Genomic DNA, 27,072 nt, shown 5'->3' on the forward strand with positions numbered 1-27,072 from the left:
TCACTAACTTCTTTCCGCATAACTAGGCATCCCTAACACTGTTCCTCGGAGATAAGTGTTCTTAACTTCATGGCGCCATGTGATTTATTTTTAGAGAATTTGGGTTGGACAAATCATTTACACACCATAAGCTTTGAACCAATTTAATCCTTCAACCATTGGTTATGAAGCATACTCATACACCCCCACAGTTTACAACTCTACCTGAGCTCTGTCTTAATGGTCACCAGAAGCCAATTCTTATTGATTACTAAATGGAAAACAAAATTGTTCTTTCCTTCTTCAGATACACAATAAGAAAACTTATATTTTATAAGAAGATTTGATGCAGGAAGATTGTGTTAATTGGAAAGTTTTAAAGGTTAATCCCACCTTTTTTTTACTCCACCTATAACAAACTGCAATGATAAGTCTTTCACTCTTGTATGAACAATGAAACTCGTGAGTTTGTATAATAAATTTTAATAAAAAAAACATCTTGATGAGACCCACATAGTTAACGGAGGTGATTGAAGCAAAAATCATGTAAACGACAATAAGAAAAAGAAGAATTTGAAGATGATTAAAAAGTGGTCCTAAATGAAGAAATAGAATCCAACAACGAAGGAAAAAGAGGTATCACGCAGTAAAACTACAAACATCAAGGAAAAAGAGAAACTATGGACATCAAGATAGAAGTAAAAAATCAGGAAAAACGATGCAATAATTCCAATGAAAATTGATCACCAAAATATCGAAGAGCTTGAAGCAAATGATAAAAACATGATTTCCTAGGGGTTCTATTCGATGATTTGTACTCTACTTACGGCTTGAAATGAACTTTATGTTTTGGATTTACCTCTTTGATCATAATATTGCTTTATTATCAAGATGTAGGATGTTAGTTTGGTCATACTTTGTTGAATGACTTCGTTTTATTCCTTGTTCATTTCATTTCATTTTTTTAGAACTCAAGAACAAGGTTTTTCTAAAGGTAGAATGATGCAAGAAGAACAAGGTTAATTTACTACTGAAGGCAATAGATTAGATATTGTCCAACACATGATGATGGCTGTCCACCGCAAAATTTCATCTGAAGATGAACACTCAGTGAGGGAATTGAAAGAGAGATTCTATATTTGATGATTTCTAAGTGTATCCGTTAAGCCTTTCTCCACTCTTTACTGATCTCTTCTGCATGTCAGCGTCATGATGCTGAAACGCAGCATCCAGAGCCTACAAAACATGAATCAAACAAATCTTCTCATCCACCATGCTCACGACCATGCATAAGAAAATAAAGGGCTATTATAATCCAATCCTCCTAAACTCACAAAACAAAGGGTTCTAATTCAACAATACCATCAACTTTTGTGGTCGCGTATTATTACATCTAGTTTAAAAGTGGATCTAGTTTAAAAGTGGTTTACGATTGGGGATTTAGAACCCAATTGTAACCACTCATCAATAAAGTTATAACAAGGTTTGATTGTGGTTAATTTTATAAGTTTGAGGTACTTGTATAAGTTTTGAAAGAGAACACACTACAAACCTGGTGCATTGGACGAACCAAAAGAGATACTTGGTGGCGGAAATCTGCCACCACGGTTTCCTTGATCTCCTGCTTTTAATAAAAATGGTATCATAAAACTATAATAATGCAAATATATATTATTGGGGGGGCAGTTGTGTACCTCTAACTGTCGATAGATTTTGGCCATTGCATCCTTCAATCTGCTCACCTGCGTAGCAATTAACATACCAACAAGCAATAAGAGTACAAGCGACTTATACCAAAAATGCAATATATACCAAGCATAAAAAGTTGACGCTAAAAAGTGCATCAGCAGGTCAAATCACATCCAGAAAGAAGGAAAGGATAAACATTTTTCAAACAATATGCGAGACCAAGTCTGGAATAGTAGGGTCATTTTTTAAATCAGAGTTTGATTAGAAGGATTTTTTTTGGAAGTGAGCGTTTTCCAATTTGTTGGAGCAGGCAACGTGACCTATTTGGTTTCCTTGAATTGTTGGAGCAGGCAACGTGACCTATTTGGTTTCCTTGATTTGTTGGAGCAGGCAACGTGACCTATTTGGTTTCCTTGATTTGTTGGAGCAGGCAATGTGACCTATTTGGTTTCCTTTTTTTTGAGCGAAGACAAGCCTCTTAATAATAAATTATTATTAGTAAAAGAGCCTTAAGCAAAAAGTACAAGAGTATTATACCAAGAGAGAAAATTCAGTCTACATCTACAACAAAAGCTAAAAAACAAATTCCAATAGAAATTTGGTTTTCTTGTTCACTTGGAAAATACTAGTTCGATATTGACGTCAAATCATACATCTAGTAGGAAGATTCTTCATCCCAAGTTTCAAACTCTAATCCAACATTTCCAATCATGCACCAACCTTTCCAGTATCAAAAGCTAAGTAACCCACCCTAGAAAGGGTTTTTATTTCCCTGTTTCTTTACCTCACAAAATATTCTACCAGCACCACAGTTTTTCAAAGTACAAAATGAGGCTTTTTTGTATTCTAGAGCTACAATCAAGAGAATACCAAGATATGGGGAGGGCCAAAGGTTGATATTGTAGCTGAGACTATTTACGAACTCTTCCTAGTTAAGAGTTGGCACAATTGATGCTCCAAAGCTAACCTTTGTTTGGAAGCAAAAGTTAATGCCACAAACCTCCAGGATCTGCAAAATGTTACAAAGATTAAGCATTTTCTCCTAACAAGAAGTGGATTGGAGGGTAGCATAAAATTTGTTGTATGAACAGCAGTACTTCCATTTCAAAGTTCAAATCCTCAATTAGGTTGTTCCAAGGCCTCATAATTGAAGAGTATCAAAATAAATCAACTATGAATAATAAACACGAGAGAGAAGAGGTCACCTTGCCTTGTGCCTACAGAACAAAGTCTAGGTTTTCTGTTATTCGTTTTCCACTGGCCTTGTGCCTTTAGAAGCATGAATTAGACCCTTGAAATCTATCAAAGGACCTGGTCCTTAATTGAGTCCAATCCAGTAATACATAAGCCCATAAACGTATTGGCGCAACAACTAGCATCATTTATTCAATTTTGATTGAAGCTTTATATATATATATATATATGTGCGTGTATAGAAACAACTTTCACTGAGAAAAAATGAAAGAATAGAAGGGCATCCAAAAAAATCAAGCCCCCAAAACAGAACCCCACTACAGAAAGGATTTCCAACTAGGTAAAATACTGCCAAGAGAGTAATTACAAAAGACCTTCGAAACCGAAGTCCAAAGAGAAACATGAAACCTCATCAAGAATCAAACCTCACAAGGGTCCATTTCCACACCTCTGAACAGTGAACACCCGTTATTATTTCTCTCACCCCACAGATCCCAAATCACAGCACACCCCAGCAAACCAAAGAAAACACCATTTCTCACTGAAAGGCGGATGAAGAAGGATTTTGGAATCATCAGATGAACATCCCTCGAACAAGCAAACGAAGCATCAAACTCCGGCAAGAAAGAAATCCATATTGATCTCGAGTACTAACACTCTTAAAGAAAGCAATCCAGGCTTTCCCCCGTCTTGTAGCAAAAAATGCAACAGAAAAGACCCGTTAACAAAGGCAACCTTCTTGAAACCTTGTCCACTGTATTCACACGGCCAAGCAGAACTTGGCAGACGAAGAACCTAACTTTCTTAGGAATCTCAATCCTCCAAAGAATATCAAAGGCCAATTCAACGATGGGAGAAGGGTTAACTAAAATCCTAAAGAAAGGCTTCCAAGAAAACCCTCCATTAGATTAGTAATCCGAACACAAACATCCCTTCTACCCAATCTAAAGTAAAAACCCTATCAAAGAAAGAAGAGAAGCCACCTCCGTCGACTCCTTATTGGACAAAGCCCAACGAAAACCAAAGGATAAAGAAACCGAGTTCTCAGACTAAAGAAAAAGATCTGATACAAAGCAGCTTTTCAAAGAAGACAAATGGTATAACCTAGGAAATGTTGAAGAGAGGTTTATCCCCCACCCAATGATCCTTGCAGAAAAATGTATCCCGACCTTCACCTACAACCCAGAATACAAAATGGGAATAAGAAGGGAGAAGGAGATATCTTTCCAAGGATTACGGTGTGTACGGTGTACCTTTGGCCCTTTCACCACCCACTCAGAAGGATGAGGGCCATGTTTACTCACGATAATCTTTGACCAGAAGGCTTCGGGTTCAAGGGCAAAATGCCACAACCATTTGGCCAACAGAGCTTCGTTGCATAACCTTAAGTTCCCGACAATGTAAATATTGTGAATCGTTTGCACAACAGTAGTTCATAAAATGTTAAGTATTAAAGAAGTAGAACTTGAACTACTTATTCAATATAGAAATAAATGGATAAAGATAAGATGATGTGATTGGATAAAAAGTATCAAATGAAGAATCGTCTTGTTAATGCAATAAGAATAAGAACTTACTTTGGTATAAAGATATGATGTGGTGATTGGATAAGACGACCAAAAATGCTTGAGTAATTCTTGAATCGAGATCCAATGCTGGAAACAATAAGCTTTCTTAAACAATACCTCAATAAACAGTAATATCTGAAGAGACAAGTGACAGGAGAACAATAACGTATGCAGTCAACCAACTTCAATGTCTAAAATATAATTATTGTGGCCAATAAATATTAGTGAGATGGTTAAATTGGTGATTTTAACATCTCCTGAAAACCAGCCATCAAAATATATTATAATATCACTATTATATGCTGTAAAGGCAGTATGGTTGCCTTCTTTGACAAGTCTTTTCTTAGTTTTGTTTGGATATGACAAGGACACTAAAGGAGTGTTAACCTAATTGAGATGTCTGGGTATGTCTGCTGATCCTATGTTTTCTTTTGCTCATTGTATAAACCTCTTATACTATGAGCTTTATTCTCTCTTATAATTAACAAAAGAGACTTGTTTTCCTTTCAATATATATATATATTCAAATATTACGGCAAGAGGAGCACCAACTCACGTGTAGCAGTTCCTCCTTAGTAGGGTTTGGCAAACTCTCCAGAATACTCTCCTGAGGGTTTTTCCCAAGTTGATATTTGGTACTAGAAATATTTTGAGTTAATCCATTATAAACCTACAAAAAAAAGAAATCAATGCTCAGTAGCTGAAGAGTTGTCAATGTAGATAGCAAAAATAGCTGTTTTTAGCAAGATAATGCTGCAGGTGCTTTTACCATAAGTGCAACTTCCGGTTTAATTATGGGATGATTGAATCCAGATGACTTGATCTCAGATATGGATTCCCTCAGTGAGCCATATGCTTCTGTAGTGCTTAAACTGCATTTAGTTTGTTGCATTCCAGCTCGTGTATCATCCAATGTCTTAATGGCATTTGCTTGTTGAGCATCAAAATAATCTCGAGGATCCTGCCATGGAAATATGGCATCAAATTGTCTTCTACTAAAATGATTGTAGATCTTAGTGTCCTTCACCAATAAAAATCAAACCTTGATACAAAGAGGAGCAAAAGGATGGCTATGAGGAGCTTGAAGATCCTCAATTGCTGTCATCCTAGAGATCCTATCAAGTGCTGTCTGGCTCTCATTTCCTTCTACCGCTGTAAAATCAGTTACTAGTATTTAATTGCTCAACGCTTGATAGAATAGAAGCAAAGTTAGTGACAAACCCGGAGTGCAATTGAGAAAAGAAACCTTCATAAGCCATACTAACCATGTTTAGACCGCACAAGTGCATCTGCAACGGTCCTTGGATCTTCCAAGTCTACATCTACTCTCAATTTTGCAAAGCAACAATTCAGAAAATTAAACAGTCAGCTTTTTAGGAAGAAATACTAACTCAAAGAAAATGTACGATTGCTTCTATTTATGATTCAAATGGAGAATTTCAGGCTCACCTTAGAACATGTTGATTATTCATATGTTTATTTCATAGCTTCTTTTTTTTTTAAAAAAAGCAACCACTTCATTGAAAAAAAATGAACGAATACAAGCACAAACATATAAAAAACCAAGCCCAGAAAAAGGGAACTCAACTCATAAAAGGCTCCAAGTATGCAAAAGAATGCCAATGGAGTAGTTACAAAAGGTTTTCAAAATCACAGCCCATAAAGAAAAATAATAACGAACGAAGGACCAAGTCTCACTAGGGTCCGTATCCCAACTTCTAAAAGTCCTACTGTTCTGCTCACCCCACAAAGACCAAACAGCACAACAGTTTACAGGTAGGACTTTAGAGGGGTGAGCATAACAATAGGGATGAGTTGATCCTCAGATGATCTCACAACATCAAATTACTATGAAAAAACAAAAACAACTATTAAACACTATAAACTAATAGTTATAAATTTGTATTTAAATACACTTCCATTAGCCTAACTTTCCTTTTTCTTTTTATAGTATATTATCGGTTGAGTAGATCGATAGAGTTAGCTGTTGGATGTGAACAAAATTTGTCGGTGGAGTTAGTTGATCAAGGTGATAATCAAAGTTGTCGGGTGACTGTCATCGAAGTTGATCATTGAAGGTGGCTTTTGTTGGAGTTTATCGTGGGTAGTAGTTGTTGGAGCCTGAAGAAGACGTGGTCATCGAAGTTGATTATCATCTAATGTAGGGTGACTGTCATCTAATGTTGCTGTCCTTGAAAATGTGGAAGAAAATAACAGTGGTGATGAGACTGAGGTCATAATAGAAACCAGTAATAATGAAGTAGAACAGGGTCATACAGGAAAACCTAATGAGTATGATTCCTCTCTTGACATTCCCATTGCTCTGAGAAAAGGTACCAGGTTTGTACTAAACATCCCATTTGCAACTATGTTTCCTACGATAATCTCTCTCCTCAGTTCAGAGCTTTTACAGCAAGCCTTGACTCTACCATAATACCAAAAAATATATACACTAATTTAGAGTGTCCTAAATGGAAGAATGCTGTCATGGAAGAGATGAAAGCTCTTGAAAAGAATAGTACTTGGGACATTTGTACTCCACCCAAGGGGCACAAAACTGTGGATGCAAATGGGTGTTCTCTCTCAAATACAAAGCAGATGGTACTCTTGACAGACACAAGACAAGGTTAGTTGCAAAAGGATTTACTCGAACATATGGTATTGACTATTCAGAAACTTTTTCTCTAGTTGCTAAGTTGAATACTATTAGAGTTTTGCTATCTGTTGCTGTGAACAAAGATTAGCCTCTATACCAGCTGGATGTTAAAAATGCTTTTTTGAATGGAGACCTTGTAGAGGAAGTCTACATGAGCCCCCCGCCTGGATTTGAAGCCCAGTTTGGTCAGCAGGTGTGTAAACTCCAGAAATCCCTATATGGTCTGAAACAGTCTCCCCGAGCATGATTAGATAGATTTACTACCTTTGTCAAGTCCCAAGGATACAGTCAGGGGCACTCTGATCATACTTTATTTACAAAGGTTTCCAAGACAGGGAAGATTGTTGTTCTAATAGTTTATGTGGATGACATTGTTTTGACTGGAGATGATCAGGCGGAAATCAGTCGACTAAAGCAGAGAATGGGTGATGAATTTGAAATCAAGGATTTGGGAAATCTGAAATATTTCCTTGGGATGGAGGTGGCTAGATCTAAAGAAAGTATCTCCATGTCTCAGAGAAAATACACCCTTGATTTGCTAAACGAGACAGGTATGTTGGGATGTCGTCATGTTCATACTCCTATTGAATTTAATTGTAAACTTGGAAACTCTGATGATCAAGTTCCAGTTGATAAAGAACAATATCAGCACCTTGTGGGTAAATTATTTTACTTATCCCATACCAGCCCTCGTGGAAGAGTCTTTGGACGTCGGAAGAAAAATCAGAGATGTGTTGCACGTCTTCGGCTTCAAGAGGAGCAAATTTGTTTTCAGAGATGAGGCTGCCTGAGCTTGAAATAGAAACGTCCGAAGTTGGATCTATTTCTCCATGAATGCAGTCTGATATGGACGTTGAAGTTGAAGAGCCTCCAGGTTGGTTTGTGCAGCAAATCACACTGGTTGGTTGGCACGGGTAGCTTGGGAATTTTCTCTAATAAAAAGCCCAGTTTGCTTTTTAATATTGGTGGGCTTTTGAGTAAATACTTCATCCACTGCTATACCTTTCCCTTTTAAATCAGGGAAGCCCACATCCGTAGTGAGGCCCATTTCATTGGTCAAGCCCAATTTATTAGTCAAATCCATTAGGGTTTGCTTGGGCGGTAAATTTGAATTAGTTCCTCTAATGTCTCCGTCAGTTTGCAGAGAAGGACAAATATTCTCAGCTTCTTCTCTCGCCGTACTCACCATCCCAGAGTTCTGAAAAGCGTAAACTGCCAACCTTGAGTTCGGCCTCTCCACACGCCAAACATCAATCGGGTTCGGATCCGGGCCGCCCAGACCTTTGAAAAAATTCTCAGCTTGTTCCGACGAGAAGGATCCATGGATTCCAGCAACTTTATCAATAAGAAGATTGGGATCTTGGAAGGAAGCCACCTGCACAAGATAAGAATCGGATCCTTCTATCAGCTCAAAATCCGCCGGAATGAAGCCGCAATAATTCCCTCTAACTTTGATATTCACTTCCAAGCAGTTAATGAGGCTCGAATTTTCTTCCGCAAACTCAATGAAGCCTCCAAGCTTATCACCAACCCTCTTAAACACCTCCTCGTTCCATAGATGCAGGGGAACAGACTATTAAAGAGCTCAAATCCAGACATGGTTCTGATTCAGGAAACGAAGCAAGCAGCAATCGACATTAATCTAATTAAGACCTAGCGGAGTAAACGCTTTGTTCAGTTCACTGGAAGGAAAAATGTTAAATACATCCTCAGATCAAAGAGTTTGGTTCCTGGAGACAAGCAGCTCCTTCGCTATTAAATCTCTAATCAATCATCTATCCATGGCTTCACCTAATGACAATGCACTGCAAAGGAGTTTTTGGAAAACTAAATGTCTGAAGAGAGTAAATATTTCAGTGTGGATCATGCTGTTTGGAAGTCCGAACTGTGCTTCAGTATCACAGAAAAAGCTCATCCCATTACCCTTCTCCCCACTTGTCCTCCCCCCCCAATTACCAGGAAAATCTTCAGCATCTACTTTTGGCTGTCCTTATACTGTAAACCGGCAGAACCTGCTGCTGCGAATATTCGCCAATAATATCAGAAATAATGTGCTGTAAATTATGATGGGTTTAGTATGAAGAAAACGCTCTCCTCTTATGGTGCATCATGGTCAAGTCATTACTAGTAGAATTAAACACCTTGTCATGGTGTTACTTATCCAAAACCTTCTAAGAGTATTCCCTTCAAGAGATACAACTGAATTGGCAGGTCTTCATCTTCTAAACAACACAAAATGTCCTTTTCATGCTATCTGTGATTTCCTATAAAATTTCAAGCGTTAGGAAGTGTATATTTTTTCTTTTATTATAATTAGAATATATCTGTTTAGCCTATGGGGAAAGGCTTGCTTTAGTTTGGTATTTTCTTGTAATCCGTTTTTTGTAACTAGCGTTTGGACATGATGAGGGCGCCAAGGGAGTGTGTCAACCTAGCTGAGATGGCCTAGTGCGCATACTGATCCTTAGGTTTTTGTTCATGTATATCTCTCATGTACTCTGAGCTTTGGCTCTTTATTATTATCACTAATTAATAAAGAGGTATGACCTTCACTAGAATGACAAGGAACATAAAATCATGGGCTAAGGTATATTTGTAAAACAGTAGTCTACAAACGGAATCTCCATTCTAAGTAATCTACCTTATAAGACGGACCACAATGGCTTGGGGGTATATTTCACCATTATATATATTCAACAAGGACTACCTATAAATTAGTTCAGACGTTTACCTGATTAACTGCAACATAAGAATAAAATTTATCACAAGTTGGAAACTAACCAATAGTTCTGCCTTCAAGAACAACTGCACCTTGACGATTAAGGTCTTGTGACAAAGTCCTTCTATAGTGCTCATTTTGTGATTCAGTTATTTCCTTGCCACCATCACGAAAGATTCCATGATCCTAGATTTAAGAAATTTTGCATCAGTCAGTAAGATAAGAAAGCCACCAATCTGAATATAACAAAAATTAGTTTTATTATCTGAAAGGTCTTCCTGTATCTTAATTTTTTCTAAACGGAGACGAGCCTCTTTATTAAAGGTATTAATAAAAGAGACTAATACTCAAAGTACATAAGAATTGTACTAAAACAAAAAAGATTGATTTTCCTGTCTATTCTTTTTAAACAAGAAACAGAAAAGCTTCATTGAAATATGAATGAGGCTAAAGATCCAAAGATAAATCCTCCAAGGGCATTGGTGTAAACCAAAAGTCTAATTTTTTATCAAATGATTATCCTCCTCAAATGAGAGAAGAAGTGTTGTATATATAGGAAAATATGAGTACAAGGTCCTAAAGAATTCTCACAACTAACCGCCTTTCTAATACAAATAACTCTCTTTCTATTACAACTAATACTCTTTCTTACTCTCAGCGCACCAGGAATAAATAACACTGCAAATAAGGATAAGTCTTCCATGAAGAACCAAAAAAAAAAAATCCAAACAAGATACCGTAACAAAGACCAATAACATACTGGAAGGTGTGTGTAATCATCCCCTAGATCAGCTTCCAAATCCAATGTAGGATCAACATGCCGAATCTAGAAACAACATGAACCAAAATAAATAGAATTTAATATGAAATGACAATAATCAGAAGAAAAAAAACACGCTAAGTATTTTAATAAGCGAGAAATCTCTAAGAGGTTGACATTTTAAAAAATATACCTTTTTCCGAGTTTCAGCAGCCAATATCTCATCGTCCTTCAGAAAAAGGGCAAGTTCTTCATCTTCAGCAGCCTCTGCTGCAGCTGCAATAGAATTTTTTGTACTATGAAGGTACTCCGCTCTAAAATATTTTGTCCAAAAGTCTTTCTCCGATATCTGTCATTAAACAAAAAGAAAATGCTTAAATAAATTAACGTTTTTTATATTTGCTTATTTAACTACCTCCAAACTAAATGATTAAAACCAAGAAGAAAGAGGATAACGTGTTACTATTTCCAGTATTTAGCAGTACCTTATTGGGAACATGATTAAGAAATGCTTGGTGAACAGCTGGTTTCAGAGCAAAAATCTGAACTAGATAGATAAGAAAAGCATATTAAAAAAGAATGTTCAAACTACGTTACCATATTATAACTGAACTCGGTAAAAGGTTTGCATAACTCAATTAACGTACACATGTTACAGCAAATATCAAATGATTCAAAAATAAAATAAACTAGAAAAACAGATATTTGGATAAGAAATAACAAAAACAATATGATGCATAAAAATCAGAGGAATCCTAGAACAAGTAACAATATTTTTTGTTTTGTTTTTAATAAGATAGAAGTTACAACATTGAAACCAACATCATTTAAAAACAAAGGATTTCCTCAAGCACTAGTCCTTAGCCCAATGTAAGATAGAAAAATAAAACAAAGGCACATGGAGTACAAAAAAATAAATTAACTGGGCCTTAGAGAGATGACGCATAAAATATACCCAAAAAAGTTAATAATCCAAAGGAAGCTCCCAAAAGTCTTCCACTATTCACCATCGGCGTGAAGGATTTACTTGCCACCCATATGAGGGGAAATCCAGGAATGATTGAAGTTGGTCTTACATTGAGGAGAAATACACTAAACTGCTGAAGAATCAAGTTAGAATAATTCCACAATCAGCAACTGTTGATTTTAAATGATCTGGTAGCAAGACCGGGAACAAGAACGAGTAGTAGAAGACAACTTTGCGGATCCTAGAGGCTCAAAATGTTTCGCCCGGCCTAGGGGCATGGTGATTGGAACATCAACCGTAGCCACGCATGGGTGTCGTCACGCCTAATTTTTTATGTTCTTCTATTGTTAATACATATAGAAGAAGGAAGATACAAAATTTTGAACCATACAGAAAATTTAAGGTGGTCCTTTCAAACTTCAAAAAAATGAAACTTTGATGAAAAACATTGTGTAACCCAATTTGAGGGCCAAAATAAAAAATGATCTCCCATAACTTTGAACGTTTGATTGATCCAATAATCAAAAGGGAGGTTTTTTATTTTAATCCATCCTCCATAGCCTTCAATAACAGATGTTCTGCTATGTTTACTTTTGCTCCATTTCTCACACTTTTAATGAAAAGGACCCATTACTTGCCATACCTCTTCTTTTCCAACAAACTCTTCTAGAGATCCTTCAGCCAATTTAATCAAAGCATTCATTTCAAACAATGGATGAATGATTATATTTTATTGAAAAAGATCCTTCAAGGTCTTTTTAATTTCCTTCCAATCATCGAATGCAAATAATCTTGAAATAATCCATAGATTATAGAAGTCTTCTTTTAAAACTTCCAAATTTTTAATGACCCAGTGCTGAGTTGCACTCTGAAATTCTAAAGTCAGAACAAGGGAAGAAATGTGTTAGATACCTAGATTAGTATGGGGTAGGGGTAAAAGGGTAATTAGATTTGTTGGTAGTTAGTTGGTTATAAATAGGAAGATGAGGAAGGAAGAAGGGTATGAAGAATTTGGTGAAGAATTAGGGCTGCAACATTCCTTGAAAGAGAGGAAGGGCAGAGGGTTAGAGTTCTTTTACTTTTCTTTTGCTGCTTTTATACTGTAATTTTCTGTTTGAGATATCAATAAAATAGAAACACTATATCAGTGTTCTATCAAAATGTTCTGTTTTACCAATTCTTGAATAGGGTCCACCTAAGTATCACCTTTTCAGCATAACTTGCTCTTAATAACTCGAAAGGAGGCTACAACGAGGTATGGAGATGATTTCTGTACCAAATCGAATAATCGTGTTTCATCAAGAATCTTTACAGCATTTAGTGAAAGGATTTCTAACCCTGTCGAGAGACACTAGAACAAATATGGATGAAGGATAGATTTTTGTTCCTCTTCCAAGCTACACACCTCATAATCCAACCTACATTTGACCTAAATTTTAAGAGCCTTGTACTTCCAAAATCATCAGAACTGTTTTGAAGAAGAAAACCATTCTCAGGGCCACACAAGAATTCAAAAATTTTCTTCAAGAACCATATGAATTGAGTTTCTGATAAATGATAAGAACTTCCGAGCTTCCACGTCTTCTATATGGAAGTAATCTTTGTCGAACCAAATACATTGAGGAGCGTTCACTACTTTGCATCTTTCTACTTCCATTTTCACCAAAACCAGACTGTCACTGAAACAGGGATGGACAAGAAGATTTGAGCTCTAGAGAACTTACCGAAGAAGGATGACAAACGCTGGAGGAGAAAAAGGCGGCCGGAGTGTGGTAAGGAACAAAAGGAAGGGGGGAGGAGAGAGGTATGTTAACATTCTTTGGCACATACGTGATCTCGTCACTCTTTTTGCTTCTACTTCAACTTTGAGCATGAACACCACTATCGTTGTTTAACCTAGGAGAAACAAATGTTCCGCAGACGTGGAGAAACAAGTACAAATGGTTCTATCATGGGGTAATTACAAGGGTCTATTGCATAGTGACTGTAGTTAAGTTGTAATTGTTAGGATTTGTGAGCTTAGCCCTTAGAGTGTTTATGGAAAAATTATTTATAGAAAGCTTGCCATTAAATAATAAAATTAACAATATCATGGTTTTTCTCCCGATATTCGGGTTTTCACGTAAAGCCTATGTTTGTGTTTATTGCTTTCAATAGTAATTACAAAAGGGAGGCAACCTGCTCCATGACAATGTTAAGAAAGTGATGGAATCAATAAAGGTCGGAGTTTCATGCATCTCTTTGTTGAAGATACAACCATCAAACTCAAATAAAAGGCTCCAAAGGAAATTCCTCCTGAAGTTTAGCTAAAGAGTTTGTTTCTCATCTTTCAAAGACTGACCCATTGCGATCACAACTTAAACATTGTTAATTTGTTTCAATAAGATTAAGATATGACAGCAGGTTCCATAAGGAAAAGGTAGGTTCTCTCCCCTCTCTACCCTCTCCCCTCTCCTCCTCCACCCTCCTCTTCGGTTAGCCAGCTTCTCCGACAAGCTTCCATTCTTCTCAGCATGGAGATAGTTAGCTGCAAAGTTCATCAATCACACTACTGCATTTGGAAAGAGAATGATAGCTACATTATTGAAGACGTGGAATGCAACAAATCCATATCAATTTCTGAAGCTCAACTTGTTGGACCCAACTTTCCATTTCTGCTCTTCTTAAGAACCCTATAGAACGCTTCTTCAAGAAAGATGCTGATACTGATAGAGGCACAAATCAAGATTTCCAAGTTTCAAGCTATTTTGATAGACCACCAATTATACATCAGTATAGTAGAAGGAAGGAGAAGAAAGGGGAGGGGACCACAACAGTTCAAACGAGTGAAGAAAACGGAATTTAAAAGTGATTAGCTGTCATTTTGTAAGTTTGTTAGTATGAGTAAATAATGAGTTGTCATTCTGTAAGTCTGTTAGTATAAGTAGAGAAATGTTAGGAAGAGGAAAAGTTAGTTAGAAAGTGGTTTGACTTTTGAGATATTCTTGCAATTCCCTGAGAGAGAGGAAGGCAGAATAGAGAGTGTTTCCGAATTGAGAGATTATCAATTTGAATCCTTGTATTCATTTCTAGATACGGATTAATAAGAGATTTCTTACTTGATTACCAATTGGGGTTCCATCAAATTGGTATCAGAGTGGTACAATCCTGGGCAAGAAGGAACGATGGTGCAAACGCGTAGTGAGGAAAAGGTGGAAGCGCACGAGCAAGAGATGATGACCTTAAGGAAAGAAGTGAGTAAATTACTGACGATAGAGGAGAAACTGACGACGACAGAGTGGTAGAGGAGACGTTCATGAATGGCCTATTTCCTTGGATCAAGGCAGAATTAGATTTTTGTAGACCGGTCGGATTAGCCCAAATGATGCAAGCGGCTCAACTCGAGGAGAACCAGGAGATTATCCGCAATAAAGCTAACCTTAAGGGTTATGCTAGAGGTAAGTATCCGCCTCAAAACTCTTCTAATTCTAAGAGTAATACAACGAACAGTACTAGTGACAACAAAGGAAATACAATATTTCCAATGAGAACGGTTACTCTAAGAAGGACGACAGAAGAAGTTAAAAAAGAAGGGAATACAAAACGCTTATCTGAAGCAGAATTTTAGGCTAGGAAAGAAAAAGGGCTTTGTTTTTGTTGCAATGAGAAATATTCTCATGATCATCGGTGCAAATACAAGGAGCAAAGAGAATTAAGGATGTATGTTGTCAATGCAGACGACGAGGAATTTGAGATTGTGGAAGAGGTAGAAGGTGAAAATAAAGAATTGAATAGTGTGGAATTGGCAGAGGAAGATCACGCCATCATTGAATTGTCCATTAATTCAGTGGTGGGGTCAACAAACCCAGGGACAATGAAGGTGAGAGGGAGGATTCAAGAAAAGGAAGTAGTCATTTTGATTGACTGTGGGGCAACCCATAACTTAATTTCGGTGAAGATTGGGAAGGAACTGCAATTGGCTACGAAGTCCACATCTCATTATGGGGTGATTCTGGGCTCAGGAACTGCTATTAAAGGGAAGGGAATATGTGAGAACATTGAAGTCAAGATAAATGAATGGAAGATAGTGGCAAATTTTCTACCATCGGAGCTTGGAGGAGTAGATGTAGTTTTGGGTATGCAACGGTTATACTCCCTTGGAATGACTGAAGTAGATTGGAAGAATTTAACAATGACATTTATGCATCAAGGGAAGAAGATAGTGATTAAGGGAGATCCGAGCCTCACAGAATCAAGAGTAAGTCTCAAGAACATAATGAAAACATGGAAGGTTACTGATCAAGGGTTCCTAATCGAATGTAGGGCCATGGAGAGAGTTTATATACCAATTGAAGATGATGGAATTGAAGAAGTATTGACAGCCGAAGAGTCGGTTGCGGTAGTCTTGAAGAAGTTTGAAGTTGTGTTCTCATGGCCAGAAACTCTCCCTCCACGGACTGAGATTGAACACCATATTCATTTGAAGCAAGGAGTTAATCCTATGAATGTGCTCCCTTATCGTTATGCCTATCAACAGAAAGCTGAAATGGACAAATTGGTTGATGAGCTGTTGACATTAGAGGTAATTCGTCCAAGTAACAGTCCCTATTCCAGTCCTGTTTTGTTAGTGAGGAAGAAAGATGTAAGTTGGAGATTTTGTGTTGACTACAGGGCATTAAACAACGTAACCATACCTGACAAATTCTCCATTCCTATTATTGAGGAATTGTTCAATGAACTCAATGAGGCGAAATGGTTTTATAAAATTGATCTAAAGGCTGGATATCACCAAATTCGAATGGGAAGTGAAGACATAGAGAAAACCGCATTCCAAACTCATGAGGAGCACTATGAATTCATGGTCATGCCGTTTGGTTTGACTAACGCTCTATCTACATTTCAGTCTCTGATGAACAGAATTTTCAGACCATACTTAAGGAAGTTCATACTAGTATTCTTTGATGACATCTTGATATATAGTCAGGATTTAGAAGAACATCAGAAGCATCTACAGTCGACGTTGGAAATTTCGAGGAAGAATGAATTGTATGCTAATAAAAAAAAATGTAGCTTTGCAAAGGAATGGGTGGATTATTTGGGCCATATAATTTCAGGTCAAGGGGTGGAGGTAGACCCGGAGAAAATTCAAGCGATCAAGGAATGGCCGGTGCCAACAAATGTGAGAGAAGTTCGTGGTTTCCTTGGGTTGACTGGATATTATAGAAAATTTGTACGACATTATGGATCTATTGCAGCACCGTTAACTCAACTAATAGGAGGATTCAGCTGAACTGATGAAGCTAATGAAGCCTTTCAGCATCTGCAAAATACAGTGATGACATTACCAGTTTTGGCACGGCCAGATTTCAACTGTACTTTTGAATTAGAGACTAATGCTTCAGGGTATGGGATAGTTGCGGTGTTAATGCAGGCCAAGCGGCCAATCGCATACTTCAACCACACTTTGGCTATGAGGGATAGAGCAAAGCCGGTGTATGAGAGAGAATTGATGGCAGTAGTTTCAGAAGTACAGCAATGGAGACCCTATTGTTAGGGAAGAAATTTGTGGTCAAAACAGATCAGAAGTCCTTAAAGTTCTTGTTAGAACAGCGAGTAATACAACCTCAGTATCAAAAATGGGTGGCCAAGTTATTAGGTTATTCATTTGAAGTTGTAAACAAACCGGGACTTGAGAATAAGGCAACCGATGCTTTGTCAATAATGCTCCCTACTGTTCATCTATGTAGTTTGACAGCACCAGCATTGGTAGATGTAATGATAATCAAGAAGGAGGTCGGGGAAGATGAGAAACTGAATAAAGTACTAATCGAGATGCAAACAGGGGAAGAAGACAATATGAATAAGTTTTTTGTTTAACAAGGGATGCTAAAATATAAAGGAAGACTAGTGTTATCCAAGAGGTCAACATTAATTCCAACCATACTACATACCTATCATGATTCGGTACTAGGACACTCTGGATTTTTGCGAACCCACAAGAGGTTGATAGGAGAATTATATTGGGAGGGTACGAAGGCGGACGTTAAGAAGTACTGTGATGAATGTGTAGTTTGTCAAAGAAACAAGACCTTGGCTTTGTCTCCAGTCGGGTTAATAATGCCATTGGAGATTCCAAACAGTGTTTGGAGTGATATCTCAATGGATTTTACGAGGGTCTACCAAGATCGAACGGGTTTGAAGTTATTCGTGGTGGTTGATAGATATAGCAAATACGGCCATTTCCTAACCCTTAAGCATCTTTTTACAGCTAAGACAGTGGCTGAATTATTTGTGAAGGAAATAGTACGATTGCATGGATATCCTAAGTCTATTGTATCAGACAGAGATACAGTTTTCTTGAGCAGTTTTTGGAAGGATATGTTTAAAATGTCTGGTACCCGATTGAACCATAGCACAGCTTGTCATCCACAGACAGATGGTCAAACTGAAGTGGTGAACAGAGCAGTGGAGACTTATTTGAGATGTTTTTGTAGTGAGAGGCCAAAAGAATGGACAAGATGGCTACATTGGGCAGAGTATTGGTACAATACGACCTTTCAAAAAGCCTTGGGGATTACCCCTTTCCAGGTCGTGTATGGTCGAATGACCCCTCCGTTAATATATTATGGTGAACATAGTACTTCTAATGCAATGTTGGATGACCAATTAAAGGCACGAGATGAAGCCTTGGGAGCACTAAAAGAACACTTGCATATAGCACAGGATAAAATGAAGAAGAATATTGATCTGAAATGGAGAGATGTGGAGTATGTTGTTGGTGATATGGTATTTTTAAAAATCAGACCATATAGACAAACATCATTACGGAAGAAAAGAAATGAGAAGTTATCTCCTAAATTTCTTGGTCCCTTTAGAATTGTGGAAAAGATTGGCCTAATAGCATACAGATTGGAGTTGCCTAAATCATCATCTATCCATCTAGTTTTTCATGTGTCTCAGCTCAAAAAGGTGATAGGTGATCACAAGCTAGAACAATCTGATGTGATGTCTTATCTAAATGAAAACTATGAATGGATAGCCATACCGGAAGAAATATATGGATATACGAAGAATAAGAAGGGAGAATGGGAAGCATTAGTTAAATGGAAAGGCTTGCTTTCTCATGAGGCAACTTGGGAGAAGTATGAGGAATTTCAGTAGAAATTTCCAGATTTTCACCTTGAGGACAAGGTGATTTTGGAAAGGGAATGTTATGATAGACCACCATTATACATAAATATAGTAAAAGGAAGAAGAAGAAAGGGCAGGGGGCTACAACAGTTCACACGAGTGAAGAAAACGGAATTTAAAAGTGATTAGCTGTCATTTTGTAAGTTTGTTAGTATGAGTAAATAATGAGCTGTCATTCTGTAAGTCTGTTAGTATAAGTAGAGAAATGTTAGGGTCGTCCCACTAATAATTAGTTGCCAATCAACAACTGGGAGGATGGTTCTCTCTCTTCTCTCTCCTCTCACCCACCCTCTTCTCCCTCAACTCCGGCTACAGCTTTCCAATCACGACTCCCCTCATCTCACTAAGTGGTCACGTCGTCTCCCCTCTCTTCGGCATTATCAACCCTAGGGAGTCAAAGCTCCATTTTTTTCGGTAATGGAAGTTAAAAACTGCAAGATCGTAAACTCTTTCTATTGTATTTGGTTCGAAAAGGGGAGGTTCCATATTGAAGATGTAGACTTCCAAAAAATTATCAGCTTATCCAAGACCCAATTGGAATGGTTCATTGTTTCAACATCAGCACTAGTCAAAGAACCTGATTGGAAGTTCTTTAGCAAATTTGGGAGGGATGAAACTGGTTTTACAAAACTATCCAAATTCCGATCCCCATCAGGTTGGTGCCTGAGATGCGTTGCTAGAAGTTCTTCTGGAATACAATCTTTCATTCACATCTACTCAGGAGAAGATCGGAAAGGTTGGATATCCTTCCTCAATATGATCAGGTCTTTTTCGTTGACTCATTCCACTCTCCAATTAGAAGTCGGTCATTCAAGTCAGAGAGTTTCCTATCTCCCACAGACAAGATTAAGCTACGCAGACAAAGTGAAGCATTCAAAAACAAAAAATTTACACTCTGTTTCCTGCTCAGAAAAACAGAGCATGGCTTCTTTTCCCAAAAACCCAATTCATTCATTTAAGAAAAAAAAAATTGTGAAGCAACCGGAGAAAAAATTTTGGGTGAGGAAAAATGAAGATATTTTAGAGGAAGATTTCAATAACCTATGGGTTTTAAACAGACTTTTCTTTTTTGATGATTGGAAGGACATTAAGTTATACCTAGAGGATCTCTTTCAAGTCAAAATCAGTATTAACCCCTTTAGCAGACAAAGCCAACATGAAAGTTACTCAAGGAAAGTTTGAAGATTTAATTTATGCTCAGGACAAATGGTTCAATATGGAAAATTTCATTTGTTATTCGAAAAATGGAATGAAGCCAAACACAGCAGACCAACTCTTATTGAAGGTTTCAGAGGATGGTTCTCAATAAAAAATCTCCCTCTCAACTTATGGCGAAGAAATATCTTTGAAGCAATTGGAGCATACCTTGGAGGACTGGGAGGTATAGCCTTAGAAACACTCAATCTGATCAAGTGCTATGAAGCAGGAATTAAAGTTCGGAAAAATCTTTGCGGATTCTTACCAGCAACTATAGAATTAAAGACTGAGAACCGAGCAAATTTTTTCCTTAATTTTGGGGATTGAACCCTTAGAAGCTCCTGTAATAGTCCAATCTGATCTATTTCAAAGTGATTTTTCCAATCCTATTGATTTATGTAGAATTAATTCAATGATTTTAGATGAAGAGCTCCAAGGTGATGGCCTCTCAGATACCTGGATTTTTCTCAAACAGAATGCCCCATCCATCTCAAGAAATCCTTTCGAAGCACTTAGGAAGTTGGGGATGAAGAAGAAAACCTTGTCCAGTCGGAAAGAGTTTCAGCCCTTGAATCCTTGCCAGAAAAAATAATTTTCAGAAAGCAAAATTCAAATTTGGGTATAGCTGGCATCTCCACGTACTTAGAAGGGGAAAAGACTTCAACAGAAAAGAGAGAAAAACAGACCTCAAGAAAAAGAAAAGGCAGCCAGCCGGCATTTTATTATCTCAAAAAACAGCTCACCTAGCCCTCCCCAACCAGATTTTTTCAAACTTAATGTATCTGCAGACATTTTAAAAGATGACACACAGATGGTAGGTCCCATGAAATTTATTAATCAGAATTCCAATGGCTTTTGGTATTATGACGAATTAGAGGAAGAATCAGAGTCCTCTCCTCCATCAAGGAACTTCACTTGCAGGCCATCCCCTGTTTTCAGTTCTCAACCAAAATTACCAGCCTCTCCCAAGACTAAAATATCCTCTGCAAAGAAAGCTATTCCATTTTATGCCAGAAATTTTTCTAAGCATCTCAAGACCTATACCAAAGGGAGAACTTCTTTTTGCAACATTTGGACGGGATTGGCTAATTCTGATTTATTAGAGGAAAGTTGTGTGAAATTCCAAATTCAGTGGGCAATAGGTCAGTACTGCCTTCCTCCTTAAGTAATAAATTTTCTCAATCCTCCTCCAAACTTTCTGGTTCATTCTTTAATTTTGTGCAAGACACTTCTTGTCTCAAAAAAGTTGAGAACCCAGAAGATGATTTTATGGAAGTTGAATCAGTCACCAGTGTAAGTAGTGCAGAATTTGAACCAGTTGAGGAAGAAATAATTCAATCAGAGACAGAGAAACAAGAGAACAGTGACTCTTGGTCCAGATTTTATTAAATTGTTTTCCTCCCCAGAAAAAGAAATTTTGTGCAGGTCAGCAAGTATCCTTCCCCCTCACGAGTTGGTTCCATTCTTGGCAGCATGTGAAATTGAATTGATATAAGGCAGAGGTAGCAAAGATGGAGATTATATCATGGAACACTAGAGGATTCATGGGCCTTTCAAAACAATTGGCTATTAAAAATCTTTTGAAGAAAGCTAATCCAGTTAGAGTTTTGTTTCAGGAGACCAAAAGAGAAGAGATTGCCAGTTGTATTATGAAGGCACTATGGAGTTCAAAAGGAATTGGCTGGATTTTCGTTTGAAGCTAGTGGCAGATTAGGAGTTTTGCTGATAATGTGGGATGAATCTAAGTTGTCGATTATTGAAGTTCTGAAACGAGACTATTCTCTTTCAGTAAATTGCAGCACAATCAATAGAAAAATATGTTGGATTTCAAACTTCTACGGTCCCACACATTATTGAGATAGAAACCAAATTTGTCCTGAGTTGTCTCTTCTTTCAGACCTCTGTACAGGAGCCTGGTGTTTGGGAGCTGATTTCAACATCATTCGAAAAGTTCAAGAGAGGTCCAGTAGGAAGATTAACAAAGGGAATGGGAAAAATTAATAAACTCATTAGAGTGGCAAAGCTGCTAGAAATTCTGTTTTCCAACGGTAAATTCATATGGTCAAGGAAAGGAAGGTCAGTTTCACGTTCTCTGCTGGATCAGTTTCAACATTAATTTATAATTTGTTTGCAAAGGTTCTCGCATAAAGATTAAAGAAAGCTCCATTACAATGTGGCTTTCTGGAAGAGCGCCAAATCTTGGATCCTATTTTAATAGCAAACAAAACTGTGGAGGACTGTAGAATACGAAAAAAGAAAAGATGGATCTTTAAATTAGACCTTGAAAAGGTCTTTAACTGAGTGGATATTTTTAGAAAATGTATTGCAAAAGAAGATCTTCGCCATAGGATATATTGTGTTATATTGGCCAGCCTTTACAGCATCCCCACTTTGAAGTCCTTGATGATCAGGACTTCCGGATCAGCCCTCTGCTTCAAACAGTTTTTTGCTCAATCAATCAAGGCTTATTCTTCTTTGTTCTCAGCCTGCTGCCTTTGTTTTTGTTTTTGCTTTGAACAGATTCTTTCTATCTTTTTGTTTGCCTTTGTTTTTGTGGTTTTTTATTTTGATATTGTATTGTCACTTTTTGGTTGTGTTGAGGGCGCTAAGGGGGTGTCAACCTAGTTGAGATGCCCGGATGCGCCGGTTGATCCTCCCTCTCCCCTTTGCTCTTTGTATAATCCTCATGTACATTGAGATTTGAGACTTTTCCTATACTCTTGCATACCCAACCCAAGACTTGGATCCTTTTCAAAAAAAAAAGTAGAGAAATGTTAGGAAGAGGGAAAGTTAGTTAGAAAGTGGTTTGAGATATTCTTGCAATTCCTCGAGAGAGAGGAAGGCAGAATAGGGAGAGTGTTTCTGAATTGAGATATTACCAAGTTTTTACTTCCTTCCTTCAGGCTTCTTTAAACTTTCAACATCCCTTACCTTAGAGTTTGAATAAGAGAATTTCTTTTTCCTTACATTTAAAAATAATATTATACATATATACACACACACATATATACATATATTACATATTACAGAATGTACAAGTTCAAAAGAATAACAAAGAAAATCAAAAGACCAACCTGAGCAGATCTCAATTGGTTAAGAGATATACTCTTGACCAAGAGGTCAAAAGTTCAAATCTCCCCAACCACACATGTTTGAATAAAATAATTAAGTTAAAAAGGAACCTCTACTTGACAATACAAAAATTGGGGAAGGAGTGAGGAAGAAACAAAGAATCAAATCATGCCTGATATTTGATCTCCGGTGTCAAATTAAATGTAACCTTGTTTGTCTGAAAGTAGAAAAGAAAATAATAACGTCAAAACCAAGAGAAATTATTTTAAATGACAACTTCTAAAAGCATTTACAAATATAGCAAAATATCACAATCTATCTATAACAAACCACGATCTCTGTCCATCATGATACATATGAACACAGATAGTCTATTGCAGTCCTTCGTAGATAAACTGCAATATTTTGCTATTTTTGTAATATTTTGGTCTATTTTGCTGTATTTGAAAATAGCCCCAAAACCAAGCAGGAAGAAGGATTTGACAAATAAGATATTAATGATAAAAAAACTAGATTTGATGTGGTTGGAAAAAGGTAATGATGCTGTACCCGACCATCAGACATTGGTTTGGTATCCAAAACCATTGAACTCTTAAAACCAATCAGCTGTTTTGACTTTTTGGAGTTGTCTTGTTCCAGTAATTTCTGTATCAATTAGTTGCAGAAAATGTCATATTTTCTTCAGAATATACTTTGTGAACTCCTCACATTAAATATACAATCAGAGTTCGAAAAAAGTCAGCTTCAAATGCAGAAAAGATAAAGATTCTCCCCGCACCTTCCTTGCTGCCCAGAATTCAGATTCGGTCAACACACCACCAATCACAAATTGTTTATGGAGTTTCTGTAGTTCACTGCAGACTCAGAATAAATGATGAGCCGTGAGATGTTACGTGACTTGTTACACATAAAGCGATAAAGGTTGACTTCTTGTTAACAACGATATGGGTCATCAGTTTACCTATCTTCTTGCAAACATCTCATTCGAAGTTCCATTTCTAATTTACTGAGCTGTTCATGAGGAAATGCTGCCACAGGTCTCTCAGAGGGAGCTTGTGCAGCCTCTCCCAACTTTGCTAAAGCACTTCCTGGAGAAGGCACCAGATGCCAAACCATCAGGCTAGAAAATCCAACAAATAGGGGAAAAGGGTATAAGTACAATGTCGGATAAAAAGTAGAGAAATATTACAAAAATTATTTGAATGATTGCTATGGAGAACAGAATGGATTATAGATGTTCCTCAGATAGCAATTAGAAGGAACAAATTCCTAGGAAGAGATTTGAGACTTTTCCTATACTCTTGCATACCCAAGTTAATGGAACAAAACTACAGAATGATTCGCTACTGGCCATCCCCTAATCTTAACATATTATTGAACCACCCAACTTCCTTGCCTTTCCCCTCTAACTTGTTACTAAGTAGTGTGTCTGAGGTGCCCTTATAAAGTTAACTGATCGTGGCATTCGCCTTTCATCCCTTTGTCCTAATTGCCTAAGGAACAGTTAAACTAAACAAGGGGCTTATCAATCCATTGGGAAAGTTCACAACTATTCACCACCTTTCAGATCAAGGAACCTAAAGTTCTTATATAATTAAAATCACAAAGGTCGTAAATTCCATTACAGTTCAATAAACAAAGATTGCTTAAATTTGAGTCCTGGCTTACCTACAAGCTCGCGACAAACATGAAGATCTGAGAAATTTTTAAACTCAAAAATGTAACTTCCACCCTGAAAAAATGTAGTACATCATTAATCCCCATCTCATAAAATAAATTTGAGTCACAGTATGTTTTGTTGAAATGATGTCTGAGATTGATATGCAAAGGCCCCTTAATGAAATCACTAAGAGAGCTCGTCAATTACAAAGTATTTTCAATAAGAACGACTGAAAAAGAATTTGAAGATAAGCCTGATGGTGAGAATTACTTAATGGACCTCTTCAAACATACAAGAAGAGGAACAGGCAGCCTGTTAGGACCCGTCATAGAAAGTGAAACAATGGTTCATAAGGAAATTTTCTTTTAAAAAAACAAGCATATAGGAATACACCATTTACCTAATATTTAGAACTCAAGGATGCAGTTGTACAAGCTACAGAATAGATCCTGTTTAAATAAGGTGTTCTATTTACCTTTTTTTTTCTTTGAAATGGAAACAAAACCAACCATTTTTTTAAACAGATACGAGCCTCTTTTATTTATTAAATAAAAGAGAATAATGCTCAAAGTACAAAAGAAGTATACTAAAAAAGTGATTGCAAACAAAAGTACAAATGAATTGAACACGAAACTTGAGCAAAACAGTAGAAAAATAAGAACAAAGCAAAATTAAAATCTTTCAACAAGAAGCCCGAAAACAACTGAAGATTGCAGACTAGAAACTTCAAAATGGATGGGAGGGAAACACCAAGGGAGAGAAAACATCCATGCAGCTTCAAGTTGAGGATTGTTGAAAAATATGCCTTCCAAGTAGTCCTTAAATCTTGGGTGAGTGACTAGAACCAAAAAATTTCAAGAGAACATTAAAGGGCCAAAATAAAAGCAGCATCCGACGAAACTCTCATGATCCACTAAAAAAGACATCAAAAATAATTTGCTGAAAAAAGATTAGACTGTACTCAAACCAAAACAGTTCCACATTTCTCTACAATTGACTTCAAGTGATCTGAAATTTCACGGTAACGACCTTGTGAGGGAAATAAAGAGGCCTGTTTCTCAGTAATTAAATCCTCTTCTGTCTGAAGCAGGGTATTGAGATCAGATTCTAAAGGATCTTTAGTCATCCTTCTCTGCTGACTTCGGCATATGTTCTTCCTCGTAGCTCACACTAAAAGGAGAGTCGAAATCTAATACACTCTTCTTTTTCAATGAGGAGAATGGAGTTTGGATAGGAGAACCTCTCAAAAAATTTACCTTTGAATTAGGCACAGGGAAAATTAAGTATTTAAAATAAGGATGAAGAGAACTCTGAGGATCAGGCCTGTTTAATTGAGAATGGGCGTGAACAAGGGCACAATTTGCCTCCAATAATAAAGGTTCTGATCTAGAATCAATTTTCAATGTTTTTTAGACTTAGCCTTTGACCCAAATTTGGCCGAGGATGAGAGAGAAGACAAAGAAAGATCAGCGGAGGAAGAGTTGGAAGTAGGAGCTTTTCCAGAAAAGATTTTGGTGGGCACAGAACAGGAAATGGGAATGAAGGCAAAAGACTCTGACGAAGTAGAGGGAAGTGACCTGTCATTGGAGGAAGAAGGAACGGCAAAAGTGTTTTCACTACGAATCATTGATATAATGAAATTGTCTAATGCTCAAATTACACGAGAGGAAACAAAATAAAGACTCACTTGCCAATACAAGACCAGAACCAAATTCTATCAATAAATACTTGAACTTGGAAGAAAAATTAAAAAAATTCAATTGAACACATATCCCACGATGAAAACGTATTCCAAATGACTTTAACTCAAAGAAACCCGATTAACAAGAAGAAACGCTCCCACTGCAACATCTCACTTATGGTACCTATTATTTAATATAATATTTTAAATACGTACAACGATTTAATGATGTAATATTTCCAATGCTCTAACTTATGGTACCTTTTAATTAGACCCTTTTCCTTTACTCAATTCAATAATTCAAAGTACACGGGAGGAAACAAAATAAGACTACAGACTTGCCAATACAAGACCAGAACCAAATTCCATCAATAAAGACTTAAACTTGGAAGAAAAATTAAAAACATTCAATTGAACACATATCCCAAGATGAACACGTATTCCAAATGACTTTAACTCAAAGAAACCCGATAAACAAGAAGAAACGCTCCCACTGCAACATCTCACTTATGGTACCTATTATTTAATATAATATTTTAAAATCATACGTACAATGATTTAATGATGTAATATTTCCAATGTTCTAACTTATGGTACCTTTTAATTAAACCCTTTTCCTTTACTCAATTCAATAATTCCTTAGAAAATGTCTAGCAAAATATTAGAAACCTGGTCCTTGGTGAGATTAAGCCACGGTGGTTTATTTGATCCTTCCTTAGTGTTTTTATGGCCTGAAAAATAAGTGCACTTTAGATACATT

The 27,072-nt window shown here is 37.0% G+C and overlaps 1 protein-coding gene and 1 long non-coding RNA gene across 9 annotated transcripts in view; both read right to left on the reverse strand.

Annotated features, from left to right (window-relative positions):
- Positions 1–841: 841 nt before the first annotated feature.
- Positions 842–27,072, reverse strand: part of LOC101203811 (general transcription and DNA repair factor IIH subunit TFB1-1) — a 30,621-nt gene continuing 4,390 nt past the window's right edge. For 4 of the 8 annotated variants that reach the window (XM_031884090.1, XM_031884089.1, XM_031884091.1 and 1 more), the window contains 19 exons: positions 26,982–27,043; positions 24,640–24,703; positions 23,933–24,059; positions 23,750–23,825; positions 23,521–23,616; positions 23,144–23,188; positions 11,051–11,107; positions 10,759–10,914; positions 10,566–10,631; positions 9,868–9,991; positions 5,696–5,752; positions 5,473–5,582; positions 5,200–5,391; positions 4,987–5,100; positions 4,440–4,517; positions 2,636–2,677; positions 1,674–1,721; positions 1,532–1,600; positions 842–1,215 (listed from right to left, as the gene is read on the reverse strand). In XM_031884090.1, the coding sequence (XP_031739950.1) occupies positions 1,129–1,215; positions 1,532–1,600; positions 1,674–1,721; positions 2,636–2,677; positions 4,440–4,517; positions 4,987–5,100; positions 5,200–5,391; positions 5,473–5,582; positions 5,696–5,752; positions 9,868–9,991; positions 10,566–10,631; positions 10,759–10,914; positions 11,051–11,107; positions 23,144–23,188; positions 23,521–23,616; positions 23,750–23,825; positions 23,933–24,059; positions 24,640–24,703; positions 26,982–27,043 (1,670 nt within the window). In that variant the 3' untranslated portion in view covers positions 842–1,128. Of the gene's footprint in view, positions 1,216–1,525; positions 1,601–1,673; positions 1,722–2,538; positions 2,678–4,439; positions 4,518–4,986; positions 5,101–5,199; positions 5,392–5,472; positions 5,583–5,695; positions 5,753–9,867; positions 9,992–10,565; positions 10,632–10,758; positions 10,915–11,050; positions 11,108–23,143; positions 23,189–23,520; positions 23,617–23,749; positions 23,826–23,932; positions 24,092–24,639; positions 24,704–26,981; positions 27,050–27,072 lie in introns of those variants that run through there. The other 4 variants (XM_031884094.1, XM_031884093.1, XM_011655441.2 and 1 more) reach the window with 4 other exon arrangements.
- LOC116403328 lies at positions 3,566–4,433 on the reverse strand. Its single transcript, XR_004216030.1, has 2 exons — positions 4,116–4,433; positions 3,566–4,037 (listed from the first exon to the last, which is right to left on the reverse strand). It is a non-coding gene; the product is annotated as an uncharacterized LOC116403328 (long non-coding RNA).

This window comes from Cucumis sativus, chromosome 4 (genome assembly GCF_000004075.3).
Source record: "Cucumis sativus cultivar 9930 chromosome 4, Cucumber_9930_V3, whole genome shotgun sequence".
NCBI classification, from domain to species: domain Eukaryota; kingdom Viridiplantae; phylum Streptophyta; class Magnoliopsida; order Cucurbitales; family Cucurbitaceae; genus Cucumis; species Cucumis sativus.